A 25959-nucleotide genomic window follows, 5' to 3' on the forward strand; every position below is an offset into this window, starting at 1 on the left:
AAGGCCAATCTGCTATAATGCAAATCTTCAGGCTACATCTGTGTAACTAGCATCACTGAAAAACTTCTTTTTTAAAAAAAGGTAGAAAGGGATATAAAAAGGGAAACCTCCTTTCAGAAATCTCAGAAGTAAACATAAAATCATGCTGTCAGGAATAATGGAACAAACCTACTCTGGCTGAATGACTACTCCAGTTCAGTTCCATTCAATTCTCTCTGAAGTTGATAAACTTGCTGGCCTCACAGAAACACAAGAAACATTGAATAAACACAGCCTCTTGCAGAAACCCAGTAGGCATGAACCCAGCTTGACACAAACTCTCTAGTGTTGGAACTATGCCTGGGCTTTTTCCCAGTAACACAAAAAGGTGCCCTCATGCTTATGACAGGACATCAATGTTAAATGAAAGAGCCCTAAGGGTTCAAGAAGCAGTCCCACCCCAGTACCGTACATCTCATGATGAAAGACGCAGCTAAATGAAAATGACCCTCCCTAGTTGCGGCAGCATAATTCCAGCCTTGCTGGCAGTTACAGAAGAAACCAAACCTTTCAATTTCGAACCTCAGCCTTTGACAAACAACTTAAAAGGCTCACAGTGCGGATTATTTTTTGTCACAAAAAACTACATTTAAGTGTCTGTCTTAAGCAGCAAAAGTTCCTCTCACAGTTTTCTACCGTGTGTAATGACTGCAAGGAGACTGACTGAACTGTTGTCATCTCAGACTAATTTATAAAGGGAAAATGTGATACACAGTGGGTGGTCTGCAAAAGCTTTCTTGAAACTTCATTCAATTCATAAGTAAAAGCCTATGCACACATAAAAGTAGTGTTAAAATGAATCACATAATTCCCCATCAGCATCTGCCTGGTTTACTCCAAATGAGAACATTGCGCAAACTCTTCACAATATTTTCCATCCAGATATTTGCACAGTTTCTAGTAACTTTAGGAACCCTACTCCTAATTCCACTCTCACTGAAGTTAATGGAAGTTTTGCCATTGGTTTCCATAGGAGCAGTGGGAGGCAGAGTGATATTTGGATTTTTAAACTAGTTAATCTCATCTGTAATATTGTATATCAGGGAGATAATGTATCTAGCGTAATATTGTCCAAAGGGGACTAAATGCTATAAAAACATAGAAAGAAACAGTATCTGCCCTTAATGACTTAAATGGTAAAATATCTGAGGAAGGCCTTGTCTAAACAAGGAAATTAACTAGATAGTTACTGAGGAATACATTTTGTGGGAGAAGTATTTTATTCCAGAACATAGACACTTATTTGGAAGAGAGTATCCATGAAGGAATAACTATTGCAAACTAGTTTATGCAGTAATAGCTATACTGGTCAATATGCCTGCGTAGACAAGGCTACACTATTTAAGAGCCAGTCCAGGATCCCATTAAAGTAAATGAAAAGGTTTCCATTCCTGTCACTGGACTGTGGATCAGGCCCCATATACTGCTTGCATTATCAGAGTAGGTACAGTAATAATACATCACGACAACTCCTGAATCCTTCATTCAGCTAAATCTCCCATTGCAAACAATGGGAAATGTGGTTCATTAAGACCATCAGAATTTTGACTACAAAGGTAAAGAGGTGAGTTCAAATAATGCAGAAGTCAGTATTACTGATGTATGAAATAAACCTACCCCACATGTACCTGGAGTGTGCAAGCCCTGCTGCTGAAGTCAATGGATTACTTGCCCAGAGTCCTGAGTCCCATGCTAACTGACTGTACTGGAGAATACCAGTGATTAAAATGATAACATCAGGTTGGGATGACCAGAGTGCAACTTTTTAAAGGTCACTTCCAAACATATAACCATCACAGACATTCAGAAAATCATTCTACCATGATATAATAATCGGCTACTAAAGGTCATCTTGAAGCCCTAGACCCTAGCTGCATTCCCACTTTACTGTAGAACAGGGCATACGGAAAGAGCAATCGCACTGGTAACTATGGGTGAATTCTGCTTTACTATTCGAGGAAGGCAATGATAATGTATAGCTTTTCCAGTTCTTCACTGTCGACATGTAATATGGTACCCAAATTCTGCGCAGGACACCAGGTGTGGCCTCACTAGCAGTTTATAGCCCTGTATGAAATTGCTTTTAGTTTCTCTCTGGGTGGAAACAGACTTCAAAAGTACCAAACTTTCCTGGGACTATACACACATCACTCCCACTGACATTAATAAGACATTAATAGACCACACAAAAATGGAAACTATGCTCCGTACGGTTAGACTGTGTGGTTTGTACTCATCCCTTGGACAGGGATAACATCCCAACATCAAACTTAGGTTTTCTAACTTGATGGCTTCAGCTCCTTCCTCCCGCCACCCACCATCCCCAAGTATCATTCACAGACTCCTCCCCAGCCACTCCCAGTATCAGTTTACCTCCCCCAGTTCCCACTCCAGCAGCTGTCTTCTAACAAAGTCCTGCCTTTGCCCTTATGTTGAGCTATCTCAATCTTTTTGTCCCACCCTCCAGTCCTGGCTGGGTACCTGTGTACCCCCAGTTCCCCCACGCAGGCTCTTCCCCTCCCTGGGCTGTATCTCTCCCCACCTTGGGTCACATCTCCCACACAAACAGCCCTGGCCAAAATCTCCTGCTGCCCCTCTCATCCTGCCCATCCTCCCCAAGATCACTCCAGGATCCGGTAACTACACCTCCTTCTCTATGACTTCCCCCATACTTGTTCCCACACAAGCCACCATACACCTGTCCCGAACTCACACCTTTCCAATGCCCCTAGTAACTGTTCCCCCTTCTCCTGGCACCCTGTGTCCCCAGCTCCCCTATATCGTCCTAGTAACCTCTCCTCAAAATCCACCCCAGCACCTCTCTTCTCCTCCACATCCCTGCCCCTACCGACACCCCACCATTCTGGTGCCCCCTTTCTCGCCAAATCCCCCTCCTCAGCCCCACACCACCTGCCCAGCAGCACCCCTCTGTCTGCGGACCCTGTCCTCGGACCCCCGCTGCTCCTCTGCCTCCCCGCGGGGACTGGGAGCTGTGGGGGCAACGCGCAGACCGCTGCCCCCTCCCCTGGCTGCAAATTGGAGCCCACGCCCCCCGCAGCAGGCCGGCCCGGGGTAGGTGCGAGGCGGGGGAGGCCGGCCGAGCGGGGACGTGCGCATTAACTCGAGTCAATGCGGTAGAGGCTTCCTCCCAAGCCTGTGCAAGGAAGTCTCCGGCAATTAGTCGAGCCCGCAGCCAGCCTGCAGCCAGCCAGTCTGGGCTGCTGCCGCCGGCGAGCGGCTCCGAGCGTGCTCGCGACCCTGCCCTCCCCGCCCCGCTCCTCGGGCTGCCGGGAGGATGGGGTTCGAGCTGGATCGCTTCAGCGGGGAGGTGGACCCCGACTTCAAGTGCAACCTGTGCCACAAAGTGCTGGAGGACCCGCTGACCACCCCCTGCGGCCATGTGTTCTGCGCGGGCTGCGTGCTGCCCTGGGTGGTGCAGCAGGGCCGCTGCCCCGTGCAGTGCCAGCGGCTCTCGGCCAAAGAGCTCAACCACGTCCTGCCGCTCAAGAGCCTCATCCTGAAGCTGGACATCAAGTGCGAGCACCACGCCCGCGGCTGCGGCCAGGTGGTGAAGCTGCAGCAGCTGGGCGCGCACGCCGAGATGTGCGACTACTCGCCGGCCAAGTGCCGCCACAAGGGCTGCGGCGAGGTGCTCAACTTGCGCGACGTAGACGCGCACATGCGGGAGAGCTGCGAGGCCCGGCCCGTGGGCATCTGCGAGCAGGGCTGCGGCTTGGTGCTCACCCACCGCGAGCTGCAGGCCGGCGGCCACTGCTGCTTGAAGGCCCTCAAGGGCCACAACAGCTGCCTGCAGGCCAAGGTCGGCGGGCTGGAGAAGGAGCTGAAGAAGGAGGCGCTGCGGGCCGGCAAGCGGGAGAAATCGCTGCTGGCCCAGCTCTCGGCCGTGCAGCTGGAGCTGCAGATGACGGCCCTGCGCTATCAGAAGAAGTTTACCGAGTACAGCGCCCGCCTCGACTCGCTCAGCCGCAGCCTCGCCGCGCCGCCCTGCAAGGTGAGGCAGCGCCCTTGGGTGCTCCCCCCACCCCCGCTGTGCCTCCTCTTTCCTCCCGGTACCCCAGCTCGCACCTTCACCCCCAGGGACTGGGGACCCCTCCCCAGCAGCGCCCAGACCTGGGCAGCTTGGTTGAACGTGGTTGAGGCACAGCTCGGGAGCAGACCCCGGTGGGGAAAAGTCCCTTCGAAACAAGCACCCATGTGCCAGACTTTTGGGCTGGGGCAGGGAGGGGATAAGAATGTGGCTGGGGCACCCTGTTGAAAGTAGTGCCAGAGGGGTGGCTGTGTTAGTCTGTGGTTTCCCAAAACAAACAAAAAGAAAACCAAGCAGTCCTGTAGCACCTGAAAGACTCACAACGTTGTTTATTAGATAAAGAGCATTGGTGGGTAAAAGTTCATCACCTAATAAATAAAACTGGTAGCCTTTAAGGTGCTACAGGACTGCTTGGTTTTTCTCCTGTTGAAAGTAGTTTTCTCTTTCCTCATTAGGAAAGGCTGGGAAGTAAGCAGGATTTCTTTTTTTCCTTTGAGACACATTTCCTCCCCCTCCTCACCCACACGCTTGTCTGTCAGCTGTAGTCCTTGGCCAGCTGGCAGGTCTGGGTGAAGGGCAAATATTTACAGCTTAGCTGCTCACCACCAACTGAAGAAACAGGACCAGCCATAGAGAAGAAAGAGGGAGTTATCAAAATCCTGGGGGAAACATAAGTATAGTTGCTGTGTTTGTCCCAGTACTTTAAACAAAAAAAAAAAAATCCAGGCTCTTGTCTTGGATTATGTTAAGTGAAATTTATTTCTGGGATATTGCAGTTTCTTTTTAAGCCAGTTTGTTGTTTTTGATGGTCTCTGTGTTGCCTTGTGATAGGGTTTTGGGAGGTAATGCTTTTCCACTGAAAGCTGGGGAAAAACTCTGCTACTTGTGCTTGTGACTCCTAGTGCTGTTTGATGTGTTTTGCGAAACTGACTTGGGGGTGGTAGAGAGAGTGAGGAATGTTATGCTTGTCATTAAGAAGTAATTGCTCTGATAAGTGAGTGTGACAAAAAAGTAATTTGAAACATGACGTTGAGTTCTGGTCTTTAATTGCCACAGTCTGTTTCTAAGTGTGTGTTTCTAATGAGCCCATCCCTGTAGTATCTGGGCTGAAGATAGATACTGCAATAATGGTCAAGTATCCAGGTCACAATATCTTTTCTCACTCCCCTTCCCAAACAGCCCTGTAAATATCACTAATGGGATTTTCAGGAGTTACAATGCTATTAAATCACCAGAAGTCAATTTACTGGGTGTAACACTAAACAGAATCACTTTCAGAAGACTCTTGGTGACCTAGTTCTCTCCAGGTCCAGCATTTCATAACCTTACATCGTGTAGAATGACTTCCATAATATGGCTTTCCCTAGTATGAGGTCACTAGGATTATCCTTTACACAATGCAGATGCACATCAAAATAAACCCTGCAAAATTGGTAGCCACTCTCAGTGAGCTTTCCATGTTGTGAAGCCAAATGGTGTGGAGTTTCACTGTATGTCCGGGCCATCTGCTTTCAGCTTCTCTTTTTCTGAACTAATTATAATAGGGTTTTCAAACACTAGACTTCACAACTTGACTTTCAACTATCTGGAATGGCCTGCTTTATGAAATCAAGAGGACCAAAAGCAGGTTCTTCAGGAAGCAGAGCTATGTAGCACAGGGTTTCAGTGACCCTAAACCATTAATCAGAACAAGTCCTCTGTGTGAGGGGAGCACCAAGAAACCTATTAACTTCCTGATAAAAGCCCTGAAACACGTCTCAGACTTTTCCCAATTTACCACATCCACAGATGCAGCAGCAAACTTCTTAAGCTCTCTTCAGGGAGCTGCTGTGACATCTTTGCTGTGTGCACATCAGCATCATCAAACTAAACAAACCAAAAAGTGTTTTTTATAATCTTATACTTCATTAGAAATTACTGGAAAGGGAAATAAAAAGAATCAGTAGGTGTCAAATGAAAAAACCTGACAACTTCTCAGTGAGGGAAATGTTTTTTTAAGATCTAGAAATGGTATCAGAAGATAGTGCTGGCTAATAACTAAATTAAACTAATAAAAGAAATCACAGACTCCACAATCAGTTTTCGAATTCAAGTCCGGTCAAAACTGCTGTTTTTAGAGCATTCCTTGGAATGTAAAATCCCACTTGAACCCCTAACTCCTAGTTCTGTTCACCTCTCAACCCTTGTTTCTCTCATTCTGCACCCTTCCCCACCCCCTCTGCTTATTTGGTCCCCCTTCTTGCTCTGTAATTGATGTGAAGTCCTTCTCTACAGCTCTCACCATCTGGAATTGCCTCTTTGTATCTCTCTACCTTATCACCTTTATCTTAAATCTGATCCAAATATCACATCTTTGCTCCATTATGTGGATTTCTTAATTTCTCTCAATCAGCTGATCAGTTTGCTGTTGCATTATTTAGCTCTGTAAAGTGCTGTGAAATTCAGTTTTATGAAATATGCCATTACAAGAAGATGACAATGTCTATAGTATGTAATTTCCAGCCATACTCTTAATCAGATCTCTGAATACAGCTGACCAACATGACTGGATTCATTTTCAGTCCTGCTACAAAAAGGCTGTTATGCTGTTTTCTGGAGCTTTGTGTAATATGCAGAAAGCCAAAAGGTGTTGTATCACCACAAACTTGTGGTCTAGCGGTCAGTCAATTACATGTCTTTCACAGCATTTTGGGCAACTTTCCAAAGTTAACAATTTGAGTCTGCCCAGATCCAAAACAAGTACAATCAGGAAACAGGTATTTTTGTGCATTAGAGATTTTTTTTTAAAGATCATGTTGACAAGGTCATCTACAGCAAGAGATGTTGCTCCAATTTGAGGTGTGGTTTGCTTCCAGTTTTTTTTTTTTTTTAAAGCCCTGGATTATTTATTCAGACACGGATGCCAGCGTATGTTCAGCCCAGGGTGAAGGCTATAAACACCTTGCTAGGGACACGTACAGGTTGAACCTCTCTCATCTGGCAACATCTGTGGTCCCCCATGATTTTAGCTGGATGTTAGCTGTCCTTACTGAAGAACTTTGGCGGGAAAGTTTCTTTTGTCAGCTTCCCTTACTCCTTGTGATATGCGAGGAGTACAGGTGTTGACTGCTGACCCCTGACAGGCTGATTTTGCGTGTCACAGCTAGATGCGCAAAATCAAACCCCAGAAGATCGACCCTGAGTGGCTTTGTAGACATGGCCTGAGACTATGTAGAATTTAGTAGCACAACAACTTGTGTAGTAAGTAATGTGGCTGTGGGCCATCCATCCACTGAGGAAAATGGAATTCTGTTCCCCATCCTACATATAGGCCCAGCAGAGAGATCTACGTAAAGCCTTGTTAAGCAGACATTTTATTCAGGTTCTTATACCATTTGATGTACAGAATCTTTGAGTACTTTCTAGAAGTGCATTCAGTTGCATGACTTGCGTGCATTCTTCCTCCTATTTCTTCTCCTCGAGGAAAATGTGAGGGTTGTGGGTTTTTTTATAAATAAGTATTTATATATTTCTTGTCTGCTGTGTTTGTTTATTACAAAAAACAAGGTCAAAGATGTGCGCCTTGAATATGAAGAGGAAGGCAATAAGGTATGAGGTGGTGAGAGGGGAGGGTTGTCGTGTGTTTAAAGGGGAACTGATGATGTGTTTCATCCAAAATGAATATTTCATTTGATTAATAAAGTCATTCTGAATACGTCAAAGTCTGAATACATCTAAAAGAAAAACCTCAGGCTATTTAAATTGTGCTTGATCTTCGTGGAAACATATCATTATTCAAACCCATTGATAAAGTTGGTCATATTCTGCCCTTGCATGTATGCACGTGGTTTATGTTGAAATCATTGGGAAGAAATGATCAAGGATGAATTAACAAGGTGTTTTGGAGGCTGGGTTCTAGGCCCCAGAACTCCCTTCTGTGCAGAGTCTCTCCTGAAGTCTCTCTTTCTTCAGCAACCAAAATGCTGCAAACTACAGTTGAACCTTAGAGTACTGAACACCAGATTACAAACTGACCAGCCAACCACACTCCGCATTTGCAATCTGAAGTACACACACAGGCTACATCTGCACTACCGTGGAAGATCGTCCTGCTTAGGGTCAGTCTTCCGGAATTTGATTTCATGCATCTGGTATGAACACTAGTAAAAATGCTAGAAAGCACTCAGAATAGACGGGGTAGAGAGCCATGATAGCCTACACCAGTTGGCATGGCACAGAAGGAAGGAAGTACGAACTCAGGAAATCGACCTGTCAGGTGTCACAGTCAACCCCGGTAGTCCTTGCAAGATGCAGTGAGTAAGGGAGGCTGAAGGGAGAAACTCTCCTGCCAAACCTCCCATGTATAGATAGAGGAGTTAGTCGAGCACAGATACGCCTGTTTTAGCTATGTAATTGGCGTAGCTAGGATTGCATCTCTGTGGTTGACTTTCTTAGTCTAGTATAGACATAACCTCAGGAACCAACAGAGGGAAAAAAAGACCACATAACAAATACAGTACAGTACTGTGTTAAATGGAAACTACTGAAAATCAAGGGAAAGCACTATTTTTCTGCTACACAGTAAAGTTTCAAAACTGTATTAAATCAGAGTTCAGTTTTAAACTTCTGTAAAAACCACAACTTTTTTTCAGACTTACAAACATTTGAGAGTTATGAACAATCTCTATTCCGGAGATATTCAAAACTCTGAGGTTCTGTAAACGCAGATTGTTTCTCAGGCCTAGTCTACGCTAGGGATCAAAGTTGATCGCAGATACGCAATTCTAGCCACACCATTAGCATAGCTAGAATTGACATATCAGGATCGACTTTCTTCCTTGGTCTAGATCGGGGATCTTTGGGCTTCTGCTGAAGTCTCTTACTCTATGCATCAGTATGGAGTACCAGGGTCGACAGCTGAGCCTAGAGAGAGTGATTTTGCTGCATCTTTACACATGCAGCAAAATCCATCCTTGGAAGATCGATCATGGTGTGTTGACTCCCCTCCCTGTAATTATAGACACATTCTTAGAGCTGGTCTATGCAAGGGCAGAAAGTCAATCCCAGATACACACTTCTAGCTACAGCGTTAGTGTAGCTAGAATCGACATATCAAGATTGACTTTCTGCCCCTGTACAGACTGGGGTTCTTTGGGCTCATGCCGGTGTCCCTTACTTCATGTGGTAGTGTGGAGTACCAGAGTCGATGGCCAAGCCCAGAGAAGTTGATTTTTGCTGCATCTTAACATACGTGGGAAAATCAATCCACAGAAGATCAACCATGTCATGGCTGATTGGCCTGTAATCATAGATTCACCCTTAAACTATGTCTCTTAGCACAGTTCTGTTCTCCTGTATTCTTCTATAAAGAGTAATAGAGTTTCTCTGGTTAGTAAGAAATATCTTCTAAGATACTGTATCATGAAAGAAAGGAGGAAGCTTCTGGTTTATAGAATAAAACACAGGAGGTTAATCGTTAGCTCCATAATAGTCAGATGACAGGGAAGAAGAGTATGGTAACTTCCAGAATTGTTTAAGAGCTTTATTCAGCTGTGGGAATACAGCATGCCAGTATATGCTGCAGAACCAGATGATGTGGGTGGAGCTAGGATGCTGGCCATTACATCTCCAGTCATTTCATCATACAATGATTGGTTCATTGGAACATAAGACATTTAAGGGAAAAAGAGAAAGTCGCCAAGGCCTAAGTGGATCATTCTTTTTGTGGCTTCATTAATGTGCATAAGATGTTTAAAGTCCTCCCTCCCCAATACTGAGAGAGAAATCTGCAAAAGTAACAAAATATAAAAGCAATGCATTGGAAGTTCTCTTGTGCCTAGATATTTTAGCCCATGTAGCAGAAAAATCACTTTGCAATGGCATATGCAATTCTTTACTGTAATACTGTGCAGCAAAAAGGGTGGACAATATATGCAAAGCCATTAGAACTAGTCAAGAGTTCAACAACCCCTTATCTCCAAAGTGATATGCAAAAGAAGACAAATATTTGGAACATATTTTAAGAATGAAGCGGAGAACGTGGTATGGAAGGAGTGCTGTTGGGCAGCTGGAGGAAAACACTAAAGGGGCGTGCTGCAAGACTGCCTCTGTCAAACGCTACTGAGAAGGAAGAATTATGAGGCACAGCATTGACAACATGCACAGAGCAGCCTTGAGTGACAACAGGGAGGGCAGATCTTGTAAGTGATGTCAGATGAAGCAGGAGAGATTCAGATGAGAGTTGATTGTAGTTCTTTAAAAATTGCCAAGGATATTTTTCATGAAAAAGTTTGGAAAAAAATTTTACCATTTTTTTTTTTTCCTGCGTGCTCCAAAATTCCCCTATGTGCTTACCTCTAATTGTAGAAATGGCTGGAGGGGGACAACAATAGTGGATGTGTTTTCCTCTGCATATTAAAGTATAAAATCCACTCCAACTCAGGAATTTTAGTGGACATACTTGACTCAGTTTTAATTACAGCAACCATTTTGAGAGCAGCATGGGCATTGTTACTTAAGTGAACTAGGCAGTGGTGCCGACAGCCACTGTGGGCTCTGGGGCAAGGTGGGACAGGGGCCTGGCTCTGTGCGCTCAAAGGGGTGGGATTAAAAGGAAAGGGCAGGGCCAGGAGCAATCAACTTTCAGCATCACGCAGGCAGTGGCACTGATTCCCCCCAAACCCTCTCCATGCACACGCACAGCCGGAGAAGTGCCGCTGCAATACTTCAAAGGGGCCTGGAGCTCCAGCTGCCACTCCTGCCAAAGTAGCTAAAAGGCCAGGCCTGGGGCAATTACCTCTTTTGCCTTCCTCTTTCACAGGTCTAGATCTAGTTGATTTGCCATCATAAAGCAGTATAATAGGAGACGTAAACTGTTCTTATGACACTGGCATGTTGAACTTAAAAGTGGTCTCTCAGAACTCAAAGCTTTCTCCTTGAAATACTACCTGATGACTGGGTTTGAAGATTTCTGGGAAAACATCGGGTATTTCATTCCTCCCTGCAAACCTGACTCTGGTGCTGAATATGTGCAAATCCACTTGAAATCAATGGGAGCTGTGGCTGCTGAGTACCTCCTGGGATCAGTTTCAATCTATTTATGTGATCTGCAGGAAGGAAAATGAACACATGCAACTGAGGAACATTATAGGCCGCATTCTCAGCTGGTGTATGTGGAAGCAGCTCCACTAAACGGGTGTTGTTGAGCAGCTGGAGGAAAACACCAAAGCAAGAAGAAAACACCTGAGTCAGTGGAGCTTTGCCAGGTTACAGTAGCAGAAAATGTGGTCCCGTCTGTGTTTTCTGTGAGTAGTTCAGCAATATTGGATTGCTTTGACATTTAGAGTATTTGATTGCCCACTTCATATTGTTATGGGGAAAGAAATGCACAAACTACATATGTGTTGTAATTTAGGTCATTAATTGGTTATGAAAACCAGACTTCTTGAAATTCTTCTGTTTGTACCTTTTTACTTAACGCACGAAATCTGCAGATAGCAAAGTGTACGTTCTTATGAGAACTTAACCTAGATTTAGATACACGCCATATCACTTGGAATATCTTCAGTCTTATCACTGTGATCCTTAATATACAAAAGTAGGGGTGCCCCCAACCCTAAGCTGCTATTATTAGCTTCTACTTGACTGAGACTGAAATGGATCATCATGAACAGTGTCGGAATTTAATATTGCCTTCCATGTAATATGACACACCTAACATGTATCACAGTGCTTCGACTTCTCCAGGATGTTGCTTATATAAGCCAATGACATTCCGATGTTTGGGCGCAACCTTGGGACCCAGGATAGGACAAGAGATAATATTTATATAGAGTATTTCCTTCACCTGTTCTGTACTACACACTATGCATAGAATATGTTATTCCTAGTAATCTGATCAGAACACTGCTACATGGGGATTTCTATTTTTGGGAGTTGGGGGAATTCTCAGTGAAGGAGGTTTTCTACTATTGTCACTGTCAAGTCTTTTAAGATACAATCCAGCGAATCAGCATCTCAGTGGAATTGTTCTCTGTAAGCTCACTTTGAACAACAGGAGCCTGGTGCTTTTTCTCAGTTTTGTCTGCTAAAATTTGCAAGAGAATTGCTGTATCATAACGCTTGTATCTGCTGTTGCTGTGGCTCACTTGGTGGGTCTTGACAACAGAATGTAACCAGCAACACAAAGAGGGGAACATACAAAAGCCATCCCTGGGACCAATCGCAAAAGAATCAGAGAGGACAGGTATTAAACTGTAGATGACTGAAGATTTTTCCATGCCACACATCAAATATTATCACATCAGATGGCTGTAACTGCTATACAGCATATGGACATTTTTTTTATTGCATTAGACTGTGGTGGTGAACTAAGCCACATGACACAGCAAAGCGTTCTCTTTGTTCCAGCTTGCAAAATAAAGCCATGCGTACATCTTAGCTTCTGGATTTTCAGAAGAGCTCCGCATTCAGCAATTCCTGGTGAGTGCTACAGAATAGATGGAATGTGGGAAGAATGGGAGTAGTGGGTGTTGAGCACCCTTGCAAATCTGACCATAAACAGCTTCCCCTGGAAGTCATGAGCAAACTAAATATTTAGATGAAAGCATGACTCATTTAGGCATCTGCCTATATGCCCATGGTTTAAATGCTTTTTATCTGTTTTTTCCCTAGGGTGAAGAGACTAAAGCACTGACTCTCGTCCTTCACCGTGACTCTGGCTCTCTTGGATTTAATATTATTGGTGGACGGCCATGTGTGGTATGTTAAAATGTGTTTGACTTTCCTGTTCGGGAGAGCATGCAGTTTAGTGCTGGGAGGAAGAAATGCAACTGACTACACATTTGGCTCCATGGGAGATGGTTTCAATGAACATTTGCCTTATATTCAAACTGGTACGGAGTGTCTTAGCTCATTACACACTCCTGGGTCCCCATATCACTGTTTGTCATCTATGATTGCAGCTAGTTACACTTTTAAGATGTGGATGTGCTGTCACTTCTGGATTGGGTAGACAGTGCTGGAGCACATAAGGCCCATTCCTGTAGGCCACACCCCTGTCAGTAAGTAGTGTCAGTGCTGACAGGATTGGGTCCTTTAAAATCCTGTTCCAAATTGCATCTGCCATGGGGGCTTTGGAAATTTAGCATTCCTTCCATCAGACACTAGCCAGCCCACTGTACTGTTGAAAGACTAATTTAAAAAACCCACAGTCCACTCAGTTCTGAACTCCTCGATTTCAGTGGAAGTTTTGCCATTGCACATGTTCAGGACTGAACTTCTTACAGGAATGCTTATTAGCATGTTTTCACTTGATGTTGAGCAGCTGGAGCCAACATCTTGTGATGTGAATTAGGTCAGGTGGTAGATTTTTAACTTGTCCTGTTAGTTCAGAAAGGAGACAGCTGAATTTTGATTGATCAGCGTCTCAGGAATGTGACAGAAATTTGGGCTTGTTCTTGGCAGATTCACATTAATATTTTCCCTCTCAGGCCTCTGAAACTAACAGATTTTAACTACACTTCTGCATCATCGCGCTATGCTGTTAGTAGATAGGGGAGCTCATTGTGAAGGCCTACTGGAACATAAAGAATAGCTTGTTAGGGTAAAGTAAGATAATACATAGAGGCAAGCACAGCGCAGCCAGCTCTCCTGGAGCCTGGCTATTCAAAAGCACCCAAGACTCCGACCACTGCTGCTACTGCAACAGTGGCCAGAGCCCCAGGCCTTTTAACTCGCTGCCAGAGTCCTGTGCAGCACATTCTGGGCACTTCCGAGGACAGCCTGTGGAGGGATCATGGGTCACTCTGGGCTGCATAGAGGGTGGCTGCCACCTGTTCTGCTTCTGCTCAATGCCCTGCCCCTTCCAGGAGCACTCCACCTTGCCCAGAGGCTCAGCAAGTCTGGTAGGCTTCCTGTATAGGTGCTTATTTGTGGTTGCATTTTTAAATGGAAGTTGTAGGTACTCAGCACTTCAGGATCTAGCCCATAGAAACTAATTACATTAGCTTGACGCTGAGCATTTTATCACTCATGTGCTGTTCCTTGCTAAGTTTCTGCGTGAGACAAACTAGAGCTGATGTAAGGTACAACGTTATGTTTTTCTTTTTGTCCCTAAAGGACAATCAGGATGGCTCATCTAGTGAAGGAATTTTTATATCGAAAATAATTGACACTGGGCCTGCTGCCAAAGAAGGAGGGCTGCAGATTCACGACAGGATTATTGAGGTACGGGAACACGTTGTCTGGTCTCTTTTAATAGGCCGGGTTCCATCTCATGTGTTCTGCAAGATAGAATGTGTGTTGTGGGATTGGCAGAGATGTACTGTGGTGAATGTTGTCTAGAAAAGATATTTGCTGAAATATCCTTGACTAGAGTCAATGCTGACCCTTCTGGCTTTACGTAGAGCTCTTAGCTAAATATAGAAACCAGATTATGGCTGGTATGTACATGTCCAGGCTTTCTGAGGAGCTAGCATCTATTTGGTATGCTGCAGTTATTTCTTTTTAAAGCTGGTGGAGACTTGTAAGTTATTTAGTTAAAACCATATGTGAAATATCTGTTGTATAAACTGTAACTTTATTTAGCTTGGTTTCTAAGGCATTTCGTAGGGGTAGCAAAATGCTTTGAACAGACCAAGCGCAAAAGTTTTTGTTACAGAATTTTGGTACAGATGGTTAGAGGCTTGCCTAAATAATTTTTAAATGTTATTCTGGACTCCTAATGTTGTTCAGACTGCAGTCTGAATTGTTTCTCATTTTCCTGAAGTCTTGACCTCACTAAAATATCCTTTCTGTTAAAGAGGCAGTTGCTTGAAATGTTTTTCATAAGTTGCAGTGAGTGATTTTTTTTGAAAGTGGGGGAGGATAGCAGGGTTAGATTTCATGAAACAGAAAGCAGTGTACAGAGAATAAGATTTGGCCATTTATAGTTAAAAATGTACCCTTACTGTCTTTTGATTTTCATAAGAGGGGGAAAGTTTGAGAATCCATTGTTCAAAAAGATAAGTACAGCTTTAGTTGCCAAGGATATCATGGAACAGCCAGTTTCTGTAAGTAATGGAATTCCATTGCTCTTATGTTTTCCAAATGAGCAATAAACAGCTGTTAAGGATTTTCTGTTGGCAAAGTACAATGTGTATTTGCTATCTTCTTCAATGTTATGGTAAACTGCATTCACAACTGAGTAGGTATAAAATATTAATTAATATTCTACATATGAGGGCGAAGAATAGAATCATGGTAGCATGACTACTAAAAGATGATAACTTGGCTTTGGAGTGGTTTAGAAGTGCTAACCCTGATTTAAGTTATACTTATAATGTAATATAACCACAAAGCATCTATGAAACTCTGAGAAGGGCTCTGTATAAAATCTTGCCCTATAGATGCTCTCTGTAAATCATGCTATACTGCTAAAATTTCAGTCAAATTAGGATTTTTAATAATATGACATTTTAATTCCCTATTTAGATACAGTGGAACCTCAGAGTTAGAACAGTAAAGTTACAAAATGACGAGTCAACCAGACACCTCATTTAGAACCAGAAGTGTACAAACAGGCAGCCGAATGTTGGGGAGAGAGGCAAATTCTATACAGTATAGTACTGCGTTAAATGTAAAATACTATAAGGAAGGGAGAGTTTAAAAAAGAAGATTTGGCAAGGTGCGGAAAATATTTCTGTGCTTGTTTAATTTAAATTAAGGTGGCTAAAAGCGGCATTTTTCATAATAAAGTTTCAAGCTTACACATTCAAAAGGAAAAACTATTTTATTTAGAATGTGGAGTATGTTAGTTACACCAACCTCCACTCCCAAAGTGTTTGACTCTGAGGTCTTACTACGTACAGTAGGGGGAGGGATACCTCAGTGGTTTGACCAGTGGCCTGCTAAACCAAGGGTTGTGAGTTCAGCCCTTGAGGGGGCTATTTAGGAATCTTGAGCAAATTTACAGCGGGAGAGATGTAAGTTGGATATTAGGAAAAACTATCCCACTAGTAGGGTGGTGAAGCACTGGAATGCATTACCAAGAGAGGTGGTAGAACCTCCATCGCTAGAGGTTTTACAGTCACGGCTGGGATGGTTTAGTTGAGGATGATCCTGCTTTAGGCAGGGACTGAACTAGATGACCTCCTGAGGTCCCTTCCAGCCCTAGAATTCTATGATTTACACACACTGCATTTAACGAGCATTAAGGTTGCAAAATCAAATACTGAAAAGTCAAGAAATGACATTATTGTGGCTCATGCAACATTAATTGAGCCTCTTTGTGTATGTGTATTATCATATTTAATTATACGATCACATACTGGTTTTTTTACAGAACACTTTCCTCATTCATTGTACAGCATTGTCTCAGGAAGGGCAGAGGAATACAGCCATTGTGTGCCCTTTGCTGGCATGAATGTTGCCGTATCTGTTTTTCCTTTCAAGCAACTAGTTCTGCTCCTCATCCTTCTTGCTTCTCCACACCCAGTTCTGATGTTATATCTATATGGGGAAAAAAGTGTGTTCCTAACTCGGGTTAGTTAATCTGGGTTAAAATAAAGTGGAGACACAGCAACACAGTTTTTAATTCATTTCAGCCTCCCTCCCCTCCACTCCAGGCTTTCCTATTGGTTTGAACTTGAGCTGCTAACTCAATATGTTCACGGCTGTTTTAACTTGTGTTAGCAGGTAGGGGTTAGCTAAGCCAAGTTAAGGACACTTCTCTTTTGTTTATGGTATAGACCAGGCCTACGAAGTAGGGTCAGTCCAACTTTATTTCTCTAAGGCTGTGTCTACACGAGCCCCAAACTTTGAAATGGCCACGCAAATGGCCATTTCGAAGCTTACTAATGAAGCGCCATGGGAATAAGGGGACTTCGAAGTAGGCGGGCTCCTTTTGAAAAGAAGCCCCGTCTGGACGAGCCGCGCGGCAAGCCGCGTCAATTTCGAAGCACCGCAGCCGCCCGCATGCTAATGAAGCGCTGAATATGCATTTCAGCGCTTCATTAGTAAACTTCGAAATGGCCATTTCGAAGTTTGGGACTCGTGTAGACGTAGCCTAAGTGACATAGTCAGAATGACCTAAGTAGGACTGCCAGTTTTCTACTCATACAAATCCCAACACCTTTATCCTGCCTCTCTTGTGAAGCCTCACTCTTGCTCACTTGATTGTGCCCCCTGTTGCTCCCCCTGCTCAGTTGCTCATTTTCACTGGGATACAGGAGAGGGTGAGGGCTCTGGCTGCAGGGTGTGGGTTCTGGGGTAGGAGCAGAAAATAGGAGTTGATGGTGCAGTGGGAGGCCCTGGGCTGAGGTGGTGTTTGGGATGTGAAAGTCTCTGGCTGGGGGTAGAGTCTCTGGGCTGGTTGAGAGATTTGGGATGGGTGCTCTAGGCTGGGACAGAGGGGCTTGGAGGGTAAGCACCCCATGAGGGGAGAGGGCTTCAGTTGGGGCTGGGGCTGGGGTGCAGGAGGGTGCACTGGGCTAGGATCAAAGCGTTTGGAGGTTGAAAAGAGAATCGGGGCTGGAGGGTAGGCTCGGGTGCAGGCTCCAGTCAGTGCTTGCCTCGTGCATCTCTCAGAAGCAGCGGCATATTCCCCTTCTAGCTTCTGCATGGAGGAGCTACCAGGTGGCTCTCCATGCTGCCCCATTTGTAAACGCCACCCCCACAGCTTCCATTGGCAATGGTTCCCAGCCAATAGGAGCTGCAGAGCAGTCACTTAGGGTGGTGGCAATGTGCAGAGCCCCCTGGTTGTCCTTGTGCATAGAAACCAGAGGGGGGACATGGAGCTGATTTTGGGAATGGTGTGGAGGTAGGCTCCCCGCTGACCGTATCTTAGCCCTGCTGAGCCATGGACTGCACTTTTAATGGCCTGGTCATTGGTACTGACCAAGCCACCAGGATAATTATTTCAAAAATTGGAAACTTGGCAACCCTAGATCTGACCCTTGGTTTAGACCACATGAGGCCCCCAGAAGAATTCTTCTATAGATCGACTTATCACCTCTCAGGGATGGGGATTCAATACAGAGAAAGGAGAACCCAGCCTGTCAGTACAGTGAGTGTCTATGCTGTAGTGTGTTAAGTGCAGACAGAGCTTGAGTGTTTATTGTCTGGCAGGGCTAGCAGAGGCTAGAATAAGAGCTCAGATATGGTGGCAGAAGACCTGGATAGAGCAGAGAAGTAGAACAGACTTATGGGATGAGCTTCTGTTCTTTGTCTTGAAGAGGCACAGCACTGAACTCAGAGCACAGTGGGTGGATCTAACCTACATTTGGGCCTTCCTGATCCTGGGCTGCTCTTTTGTACCTGATGTAATTTAGGCAGAGTTCATCAGCCTGTCTTGGGGTAGCAGTGCTGTTTGGATTCCCCTGCCCTCATCACACACCGCCTCCCCAAACTCCACTTGCCTCCCGTCCCAGCCCTTCCCTGTGCTAAGGCTAGTGAAGGGGTGGTGGGAAAGCTCCTGACTGCCTCTTTCAGAGTTGTTGTGTAGTGCCTAGGGAGCTGCCAATGACTTCTTCTGAGGTGACACGTCATTGCGGTTTTTACTTTATATGGTACTAATAACATACCAGATACATTTCAGGAGGTTCTGGTTTTGTTCTCTGGAGGACACATTCCGAGCACCTTGTGTTACCAGTGTTCCATGGCTCCCGACACACAGATAGCAAAGCAATGCAGAATTTAAATATGTGCAGCCTGCTGAAAATGGAACCCTGAAGTCGTCCTTGTTCTTTCTCTGTTAACTTGCTCTCTGTCTCCCTCAGTAGCTCTTGTTTCACCTGACTTATTCTGGTTTTTAGGTGGGATGAGTTACTGGTGTGAACCCAAATTCTGATACAGTACTACAAGCCAAATAAAGGTATCTCACAAATAGTATTACCGACTTCTGTCTGACCCCTACTTCAGGAGCTAGGCGATACTTGAGGGAAGTAAAGATATCTGAATCTGGCCTTTGATGTCTGTGGTGCTTTGCAGAATCCATACAGAATAGATTATCCCTGCCCTTGGTGCACAGGGAATAAGGACCCCAGTCCTCCCCTGCGTGAACCCCCTCAGATTGCAACTCCAGCTGCGGTGAGGAGAGCTGTTTTCCTGATACTCGCTGCTATGAATAATGGCTCAGGAAAGGAGCCCTGATCACCCCACGCCCACAGTTTTGTGCTGGAACAGCTGTTTAGCTGCCTAAAGGGGAGCAAGCTGCTCCACAGAAATGGTGACGCAACTAAATTCCAACTTAGAGCAAAGGAAGAGCAGGAGACTTTGAGTCATAGTTCCCGCTCTGGTCTGCTCCTAGGGTGCTGCATCTGTGTGTCACCCTTCAACAGGGTAGACTATAAAACCACCACCCAGCCATTTGTTCTGTGGTCATGTCCACATTTTTGAATTAGAGACCCAGAATGGAGGAAGCATGGCTATTCATTGTATTTACCACCTACCTAGATTTCATCAGTCACCCATCTGGGAACAGCGTATCAGCTGTGCTGACAGTATGCACAAATTACTAATTCATGGGCCCTTAAGCATGTGCACACCTTTAATCAAAATGTAGCATGGAGTTTCCAAAGTACATATGTTGCTCCCTCTTCATACAGCAAAATGGTCCCTCTGCTTTATCATCTCTGTGTTCTCGGTGTGTTCAATATAAACAAATACTTGAGGCTGCAAAGCTAAGACACACTTTCTGTGGAAGCTACGTTTCATAAATATTGCATATGCCGAATACAAATGGGGAGAGGAGGAAATTCTAGGCATCTGAAGTATGTTTGTCACCTTAGTATGCACTTCATGCAATCCAAACACCCAAGATGGTCTCATCTAAAGTCCAACAGTTAAGTCATGAAACTGTTTAATTTATAGAAAACTGTGCATAGACAGTGGAAAATATAGACTTAGCAAAGCAATAGCCATTGGCATAGCTATGAGGTAATTTTCTGAAGTTATCTTCATTCATGATTCTAATAATTTTTTTGTTTGTTTGAGGCTCAATTTCACCAGCTTTGCTCACGTTACGTATAGGTTGAACCCCTCCAATCCGACACCCTTGACCTGATTGGTGCAGCAGGAGGGAGTTTGCCAGATTACGGAGGTCAGTATTTTCTGGCAGCATTACCAACACTGCCACTGCTTACTAGACTCTAAGAAGATATTTAGGGGTCAATTACATCTAAATAACAGCACAGAACACTGAGAGCCAGGATTGAGGTGGAAACAAACTTTATGGGACCCTGGGAAACTTGGCCACACTCATAAGTGATTGTCCAGCTAACTAAAACCATGCCCAATTACGGATGTTGCCCAATGAGAGAGTCCTGGATTAGAGAGGTTCAACCTGTAGTACCTTACCCTGCAGTTATGCTCATAGTCTTCATAGTGACTACTTGTGGAGTAAGGTCCAATTCCAAGTGAAGTGGCAAAAATCTCTCCCTTATGTATCATTCTTGGTTGTATATAACTATGTTTCTTAAACTTTGTTCTGTGGGCTGCTGGTTTTCTGTGAACAACTTGCAGGTGTGCTGCGAGCGAGTGACACTTTTTTTGATATCTTACACTGGTGGTATATATTTGCTGTTGTTAAAACCAGAGAACATGTTGTTACTTCATTATTATGAGACCTGTTTAAATTATTTCCTTTTGTTTTTGCTGTATATGTTGCTGTTTTGGGTTTTTTGTGGTGTTTTTGTTTTGGGCTGACAGCAATTTTTTAAGAAAAAGTTTTCATAGATGATCTGCATAAAAGTATTATTGGTTTGTGTTCAGTGGTCTCAAAAAGTTTAAGAAACGCTGGTGTATAGAAACAAAAAAGCAGTCCAGTAGCACTTTAAAGACTAACAAAATAATTTATTAGGTGATGAGCTTTTGTGGGACAGACCCACTTCGTCAGATCATAGCCATGATAGTGCACAACATGTATTGAATAAACTTGGTCAAATATGCCTGAGGAAAAATCAGTCAGTCTGCCAAAATAAAAGGTGGGGTGAGGAATAGAATCAAAAAGGGACAGCTAATGAAAACAGGATAACAAATTTGAGTTGCCCAAATACAAAGCCCTGTGGGTGACTACAGCCTGGCATTGGTACCTTTTTATAAAGAGGTAGATTTGTGGAAGGATTCTGCTAAAAGAGAGGGAACAGCAGTAGGATCTCAATGGAACCTGAGGACAGAGTGCAGACTTATGTCAGTTGGTGACATTTGCCTTGCGAGCACAGTGGGTAGAGAACTGAGGTATCTCATTTCAGTGCAGTAAACAAGCCAAAGACACAAACTGTGAAGCACAGCAGCTTCAGAATTACAGTTCCGATCATAATGAATTTGCTGTTCCATCAAACGTGAATTGTGCCCTCTGCTTTTGGAAGCTTTCCTTTCTGCGTGTCATCTGGTAAATGCGTTCTGAAGAGCCTATTAATGAAGGAGTGCCATTTTTCATTTTCAGAACTGTCAAAAAGCTTCAAATTGCTGAGCAGGGCTTATATGGTTTTTAAGATGTGCAGACATGTAGTGGTATGTATTTATAACTGATAGTAAATTATTATGTCGCTATTTCCCTTCAAATGCCATCCCATGGCAGTTTGATATCAGGAAAAACTTATGAAAACATTTCAGATCATTTAATCTTGGCTTCCTTATGTAGGTTGGCTTTGGATTTCCTCTCTCATTGGTTTTAAAAAGTTAAAGGCAAAACAAGTAATTTTTTAAAGAAGTGAATATCCCCTTATCATTTTTTCAGTAACCTTAAAAATTATTTATTAACTGCTTGTGTATCACAGACATAAACAATGTCTTAATTATTTAGTCCCCCATAGTAAAGAAACAGCATGGAAAGAGTATACACCCCTACTGATAACCTGCTACCTATCCTGTAGACCAAGGGTCAGCAACCTTTTGAGGCAGAGTGCTGAAATTTGACCCTTGCACCTCTATATACAGTCTGAGTGCTGGTGATAATTTTTAAAGTCATTGATAGTCTTATTTACAACAGCTTCATTAATAAATATATTAGGATGCAGAGCTTTACTGTTTAGCTGGTGGCTGGTAGCATTAGCTCGTCTTTTATTAATCTTTTGGCGGCATAGCTTGGAGCAAGCCCCTGGCTGCATGGGGAAGGAAGGGCAGGGCTGAGCTGCCGCCTCATGTGCTGATGAAAATTGACTTGCATGCCACTCTTGGTACCTGAGCCAGGGGTTGCTGACCCCTGCTCTAGGTGAATGTTGCATGTTTCAGGAGTTCAACGTTACACACCATAGACACATAAGGAAAATTTAGGTCTTCTCTAGTGTTCCCTGTAAGCAGAGTGCTTGAGTGACTGCCTTGAGAGAGATTCAGGCACGCCCCAGCTGATTAGCAGAGCGCCCACTGCCGGCAGCATGTATTTCTGTTAGTGGCAAACCTCTTCACATGCCTGGATGCACATAGCGAAATCTGTTCTGCACATGGGTGGAAGAAATTAGAGACAACATTGGTCTTCTCTCTCTGCAAAATCCCGTTCAGTGTTTTGTTTTACAGTATCTGTTCAAAAATAATCATGGGTGCTAATATAGTTCTTAACATCTTCAAGTTGTATTGCAAGCATTAAGAAGTTAATCATTCTCGCAGGCTACACTATAACTGCTATTTCGGGATACAAATGTATCCCAAAATAGCAACTCCATAGCTAAACACCGCACTCGAAATAGCAGCGCTATTTCAAGCATGGTAGTCTGTTTCCACTCCCTCTTGTTGTTGTGCACGTTATTTCAAATTACATCTACAGTGTAACCATAGCCTGATTGCTTCTGTAGGGGAAGTGTTATTCCCATTTTACACATGGGGGAAACAGAGGTGGAGAGGAAGATGACTCCTGGAAAAAGCCAGTGTCCTGGATGATACATCCCTCAGTGGCTCTTTGCTAAGATGATTCGGGATGCAAACTCATGCTTTGGATGTCCTGTTCATTCCTTCTGAAGCATATGGCTTTGGCTCCTGTTGGAAGACATTGTGGCTGTTCTTATGTATGTTTTCAAAGGCTGAGTTCCTAGACCCCTGTCCTGTGTTCAGTTTACCTCTGTCTAGATGTCTGTTTCTGAAGTAAATTTGAATGGCTGGTTGCTTCCCCATTTTAGTCAATAGGAATTTTGCCCTTATTGCAGGTGAAGCAGTTTGGAAGGGTGAATGAAGGCAGAGATGAAAGGCACCTTAGGAACACCTATGTTTTTGTGGGGAGGCTATCTGTAATCAGCAAACATAATTGGTTGGGGGACCAAGATGACAGCTAATTACATCTCTGAATAACAGCCTGGTCAAGTTCCATAGGTGAGTGTGTTTTCTTTCCTCAGCTAGGTGGAGGCCAAATTTCCTTCAGTTTTTCAACACATCTGCTTTGAAGGATGGCAGGTTAAATATGACATTATTTGCTGACTGTTGCTAGTGCATCAACTTATTTAGCTTCTGTGCTAGCACAGGAAGGAGACTTATTAACTATCCCATGGACAAATACTTTCCATCACCATACTTTTAAACATATGGGGCGCATTGTTAGTAGGTGTCAATTGTCAGAACCCCACTGGCTTCACTAGAGCCACAAGACTGTGTCCTGACTGAGGGTATGCCCCATGTGTCATGCTGTCTGTTGGAGAGTTTATTATTTCAGGAGCTGGGGATGTGCTTGACGTGTAGAAGTGACTTGATTGATTTGCACCCCAAAGTACACTCATTTACTATGAATTATGGGCTGCTTATGTTTCGAGTGGTTTTCATCACCAATCTTCATATAAGTATGTTCACACATTTGAGCAAAATGTCCTGTGTGTTTTGTAGCTCTAGTTGGTCATTTGTTGGTTGGTGAGGTTAGCTTCAGAGCATTCTCAGTTTGCTCTGCAGGATCTGCTCCAATAGCAGTGCCATTTCTCGTCTTACATAGAGTACGTCATAGAGTCAACTGAATTTGGCAGCTGTGTTAACTATGCAGCCTGTGGAAGAACTCCAAAGTCAAGTTAACACAGCGGAAGCCCACCCACAGATGGATCACTCACCAGAAGGAAAGGTCACAAGAGTATGATAGTCAGTTCTTCAGGAATAAAATGTATATTTTGAAGAAAGTCTATAGCTGAAGTTGGGAGACAGGTGCTCTTTTAATTTTATCGTGACCTAAGATGCAGGGGCTCTTTAGTAATGACTTGCCACCCAACCTAGGGTGTGGTTTGCTAGTTTAGATACTTGGATTAGTTGCAGGTTTTCTTGGTAATATGTATGAGATAAGATAGCTGTCGGGGGTGGGGGTCCAACAGTTTCCTCTTTCCTCCCGTTTGCCTGGAGTAGCAGATTTCTTGCTGGCATTTCTCTGTGAATGCTCTTTGATTCTGATTCATATGTCTGTAGTGGGAAGTGAGAGCTGACTAGGAGCAGGAGCCTAAAGCACTTGGGGGCCTTAGGCAGACTTTGACTCTGGGGCTTCTGTAGCTCTGAATCCAAACCACCAGCAGCTCCCTCCTTCTCCCTCTTGCCCCCTGAGAGCTGTAGCAGGAGGGTCCCCTGTACTTACCCCAGCCACTGTTGTGCACCTATTGGAGAGAGCAGCCTCATTCTGATGCACTCATTTCCCTTCTTGGGGCAGTGTGGCCAAGCCCCAGAACAGCAAATGTTGTATGTAGGGCACGGCAGATGTCTGCCTCCATTAGATTTGGTTCATGGCTTCAAGTTTTATTTGGCCATTGGGGGATAATATAAATGAAAGCTGAGATTCTGAGGTATTTCCATGTAACTTTAGGAGCCTGGGCTGTACACAACCCTATTGACTCTGTCTTACTGCAGCTCTGAATGGGAGTTGATCAGTTGGAATGTTGCTCTTCCCCTCATACTGATGAACTCCAATGAAAGATGTCATCTAAGCCTTTTGGTCAGCCAGTTTTTCACATGTGCTTCTCTATGCAAGCTCAGATCTGCTCCAAGTGCAGGCAGGAAGGGGCTATGAACCCTTCCAAATGCCATCTTCTTTATAGGGAACCAAGCCCCAGCTGTAGACTAGCTTAGGTCAACCTGTGATGGAACTCAACCCTTCTGGAGAGAGAGAGAGAGAGAGAGAGAGAGGAAGAAGGGCTTCTTGCAGCTCCTCCTTCCCTTGCTGAACTCTGTAGGGCTAACTACTAATTTATCAACCAACTGCTAACTAATCTGACTCTTATCCTCTCAGCTAAAGGGTTGAATAATCTACCAGTAGATTAAAGCTAGTGTTCAAATCCTACCAGCAACGACTAAGGGTTAGTATGGGTGACAGACTAATCCTTAGTTGTTGCTGGTAGCATTTGCACAGGATCCTCTCCAGGAGTCACATTTTTGCCACCAGTCATGGACTAAGATACTAAACAAGAGCAAGGGCATCAGAATCCACCCCTGTTTCTTTGCAAATAATTAACAGTGAATAGAATAATTTGTTAGGTAAATTTAGCCTTCAGTTTCCAAATCACCCATGAGAATTTTACTATTTTCTTGAGAGGCCGCTTTAATTTGAAATTATTCATCCGTGCCTTTTATAAACACACCTCACTCTGTAAATTATTCATGAGATGTTCATACCAAGTGTTCGCTAGTTGAAATTTAAATTTCTAGCTGGTGTTTAGTTTTGATTAAATCACATGACATTGTTTCTGTTCCATGAACGGAGGCATGCAGCTCTTTAAGCTAGATTTCCTGTGCGGCTATGTGTGCTTACAAGTCTGGTTTTTAGGCGTGTTTTCAGACTTTCACTTAAAATTGGCTGTTTCAGCAAATGTTCGTGCCAGGATACTTAAGCACACTATGCCTGGTTGGGAGGATTCAACACCAAAAAGATGTTAGCAGAAACAAAATTCAGCTTTTTGATTTGCAGGAAAGTTTCAGAGACATTTACCCTGCCCTATTAATGACGGCTCTGAAAGGAGCAGCATGTTTGT

General features: G+C 44.0%; 1 protein-coding gene across 2 annotated transcripts in view; it reads left to right on the forward strand.

Annotated features, from left to right (window-relative positions):
* Positions 1 to 3225: 3225 nt before the first annotated feature.
* PDZRN3 (PDZ domain containing ring finger 3) overlaps positions 3226 to 25959 on the forward strand; it is a 225070-nt gene continuing 202336 nt past the window's right edge. The window contains exons 1-3 of one of the 2 annotated variants that reach the window (XM_075005353.1): positions 3226 to 4051; positions 12740 to 12826; positions 14186 to 14293. In XM_075005353.1, coding sequence (XP_074861454.1) covers positions 3335 to 4051; positions 12740 to 12826; positions 14186 to 14293 — 912 coding nt within the window. In that variant the 5' untranslated portion in view covers positions 3226 to 3334. Of the gene's footprint in view, positions 4052 to 12739; positions 12827 to 14185; positions 14294 to 14502; positions 14592 to 25959 lie in introns of those variants that run through there. The other variant, XM_075005354.1, reaches the window with a different exon arrangement.

This window comes from Carettochelys insculpta, chromosome 11, assembly GCF_033958435.1.
Source record: "Carettochelys insculpta isolate YL-2023 chromosome 11, ASM3395843v1, whole genome shotgun sequence".
Classification (NCBI taxonomy): Eukaryota; Metazoa; Chordata; order Testudines; family Carettochelyidae; genus Carettochelys; species Carettochelys insculpta.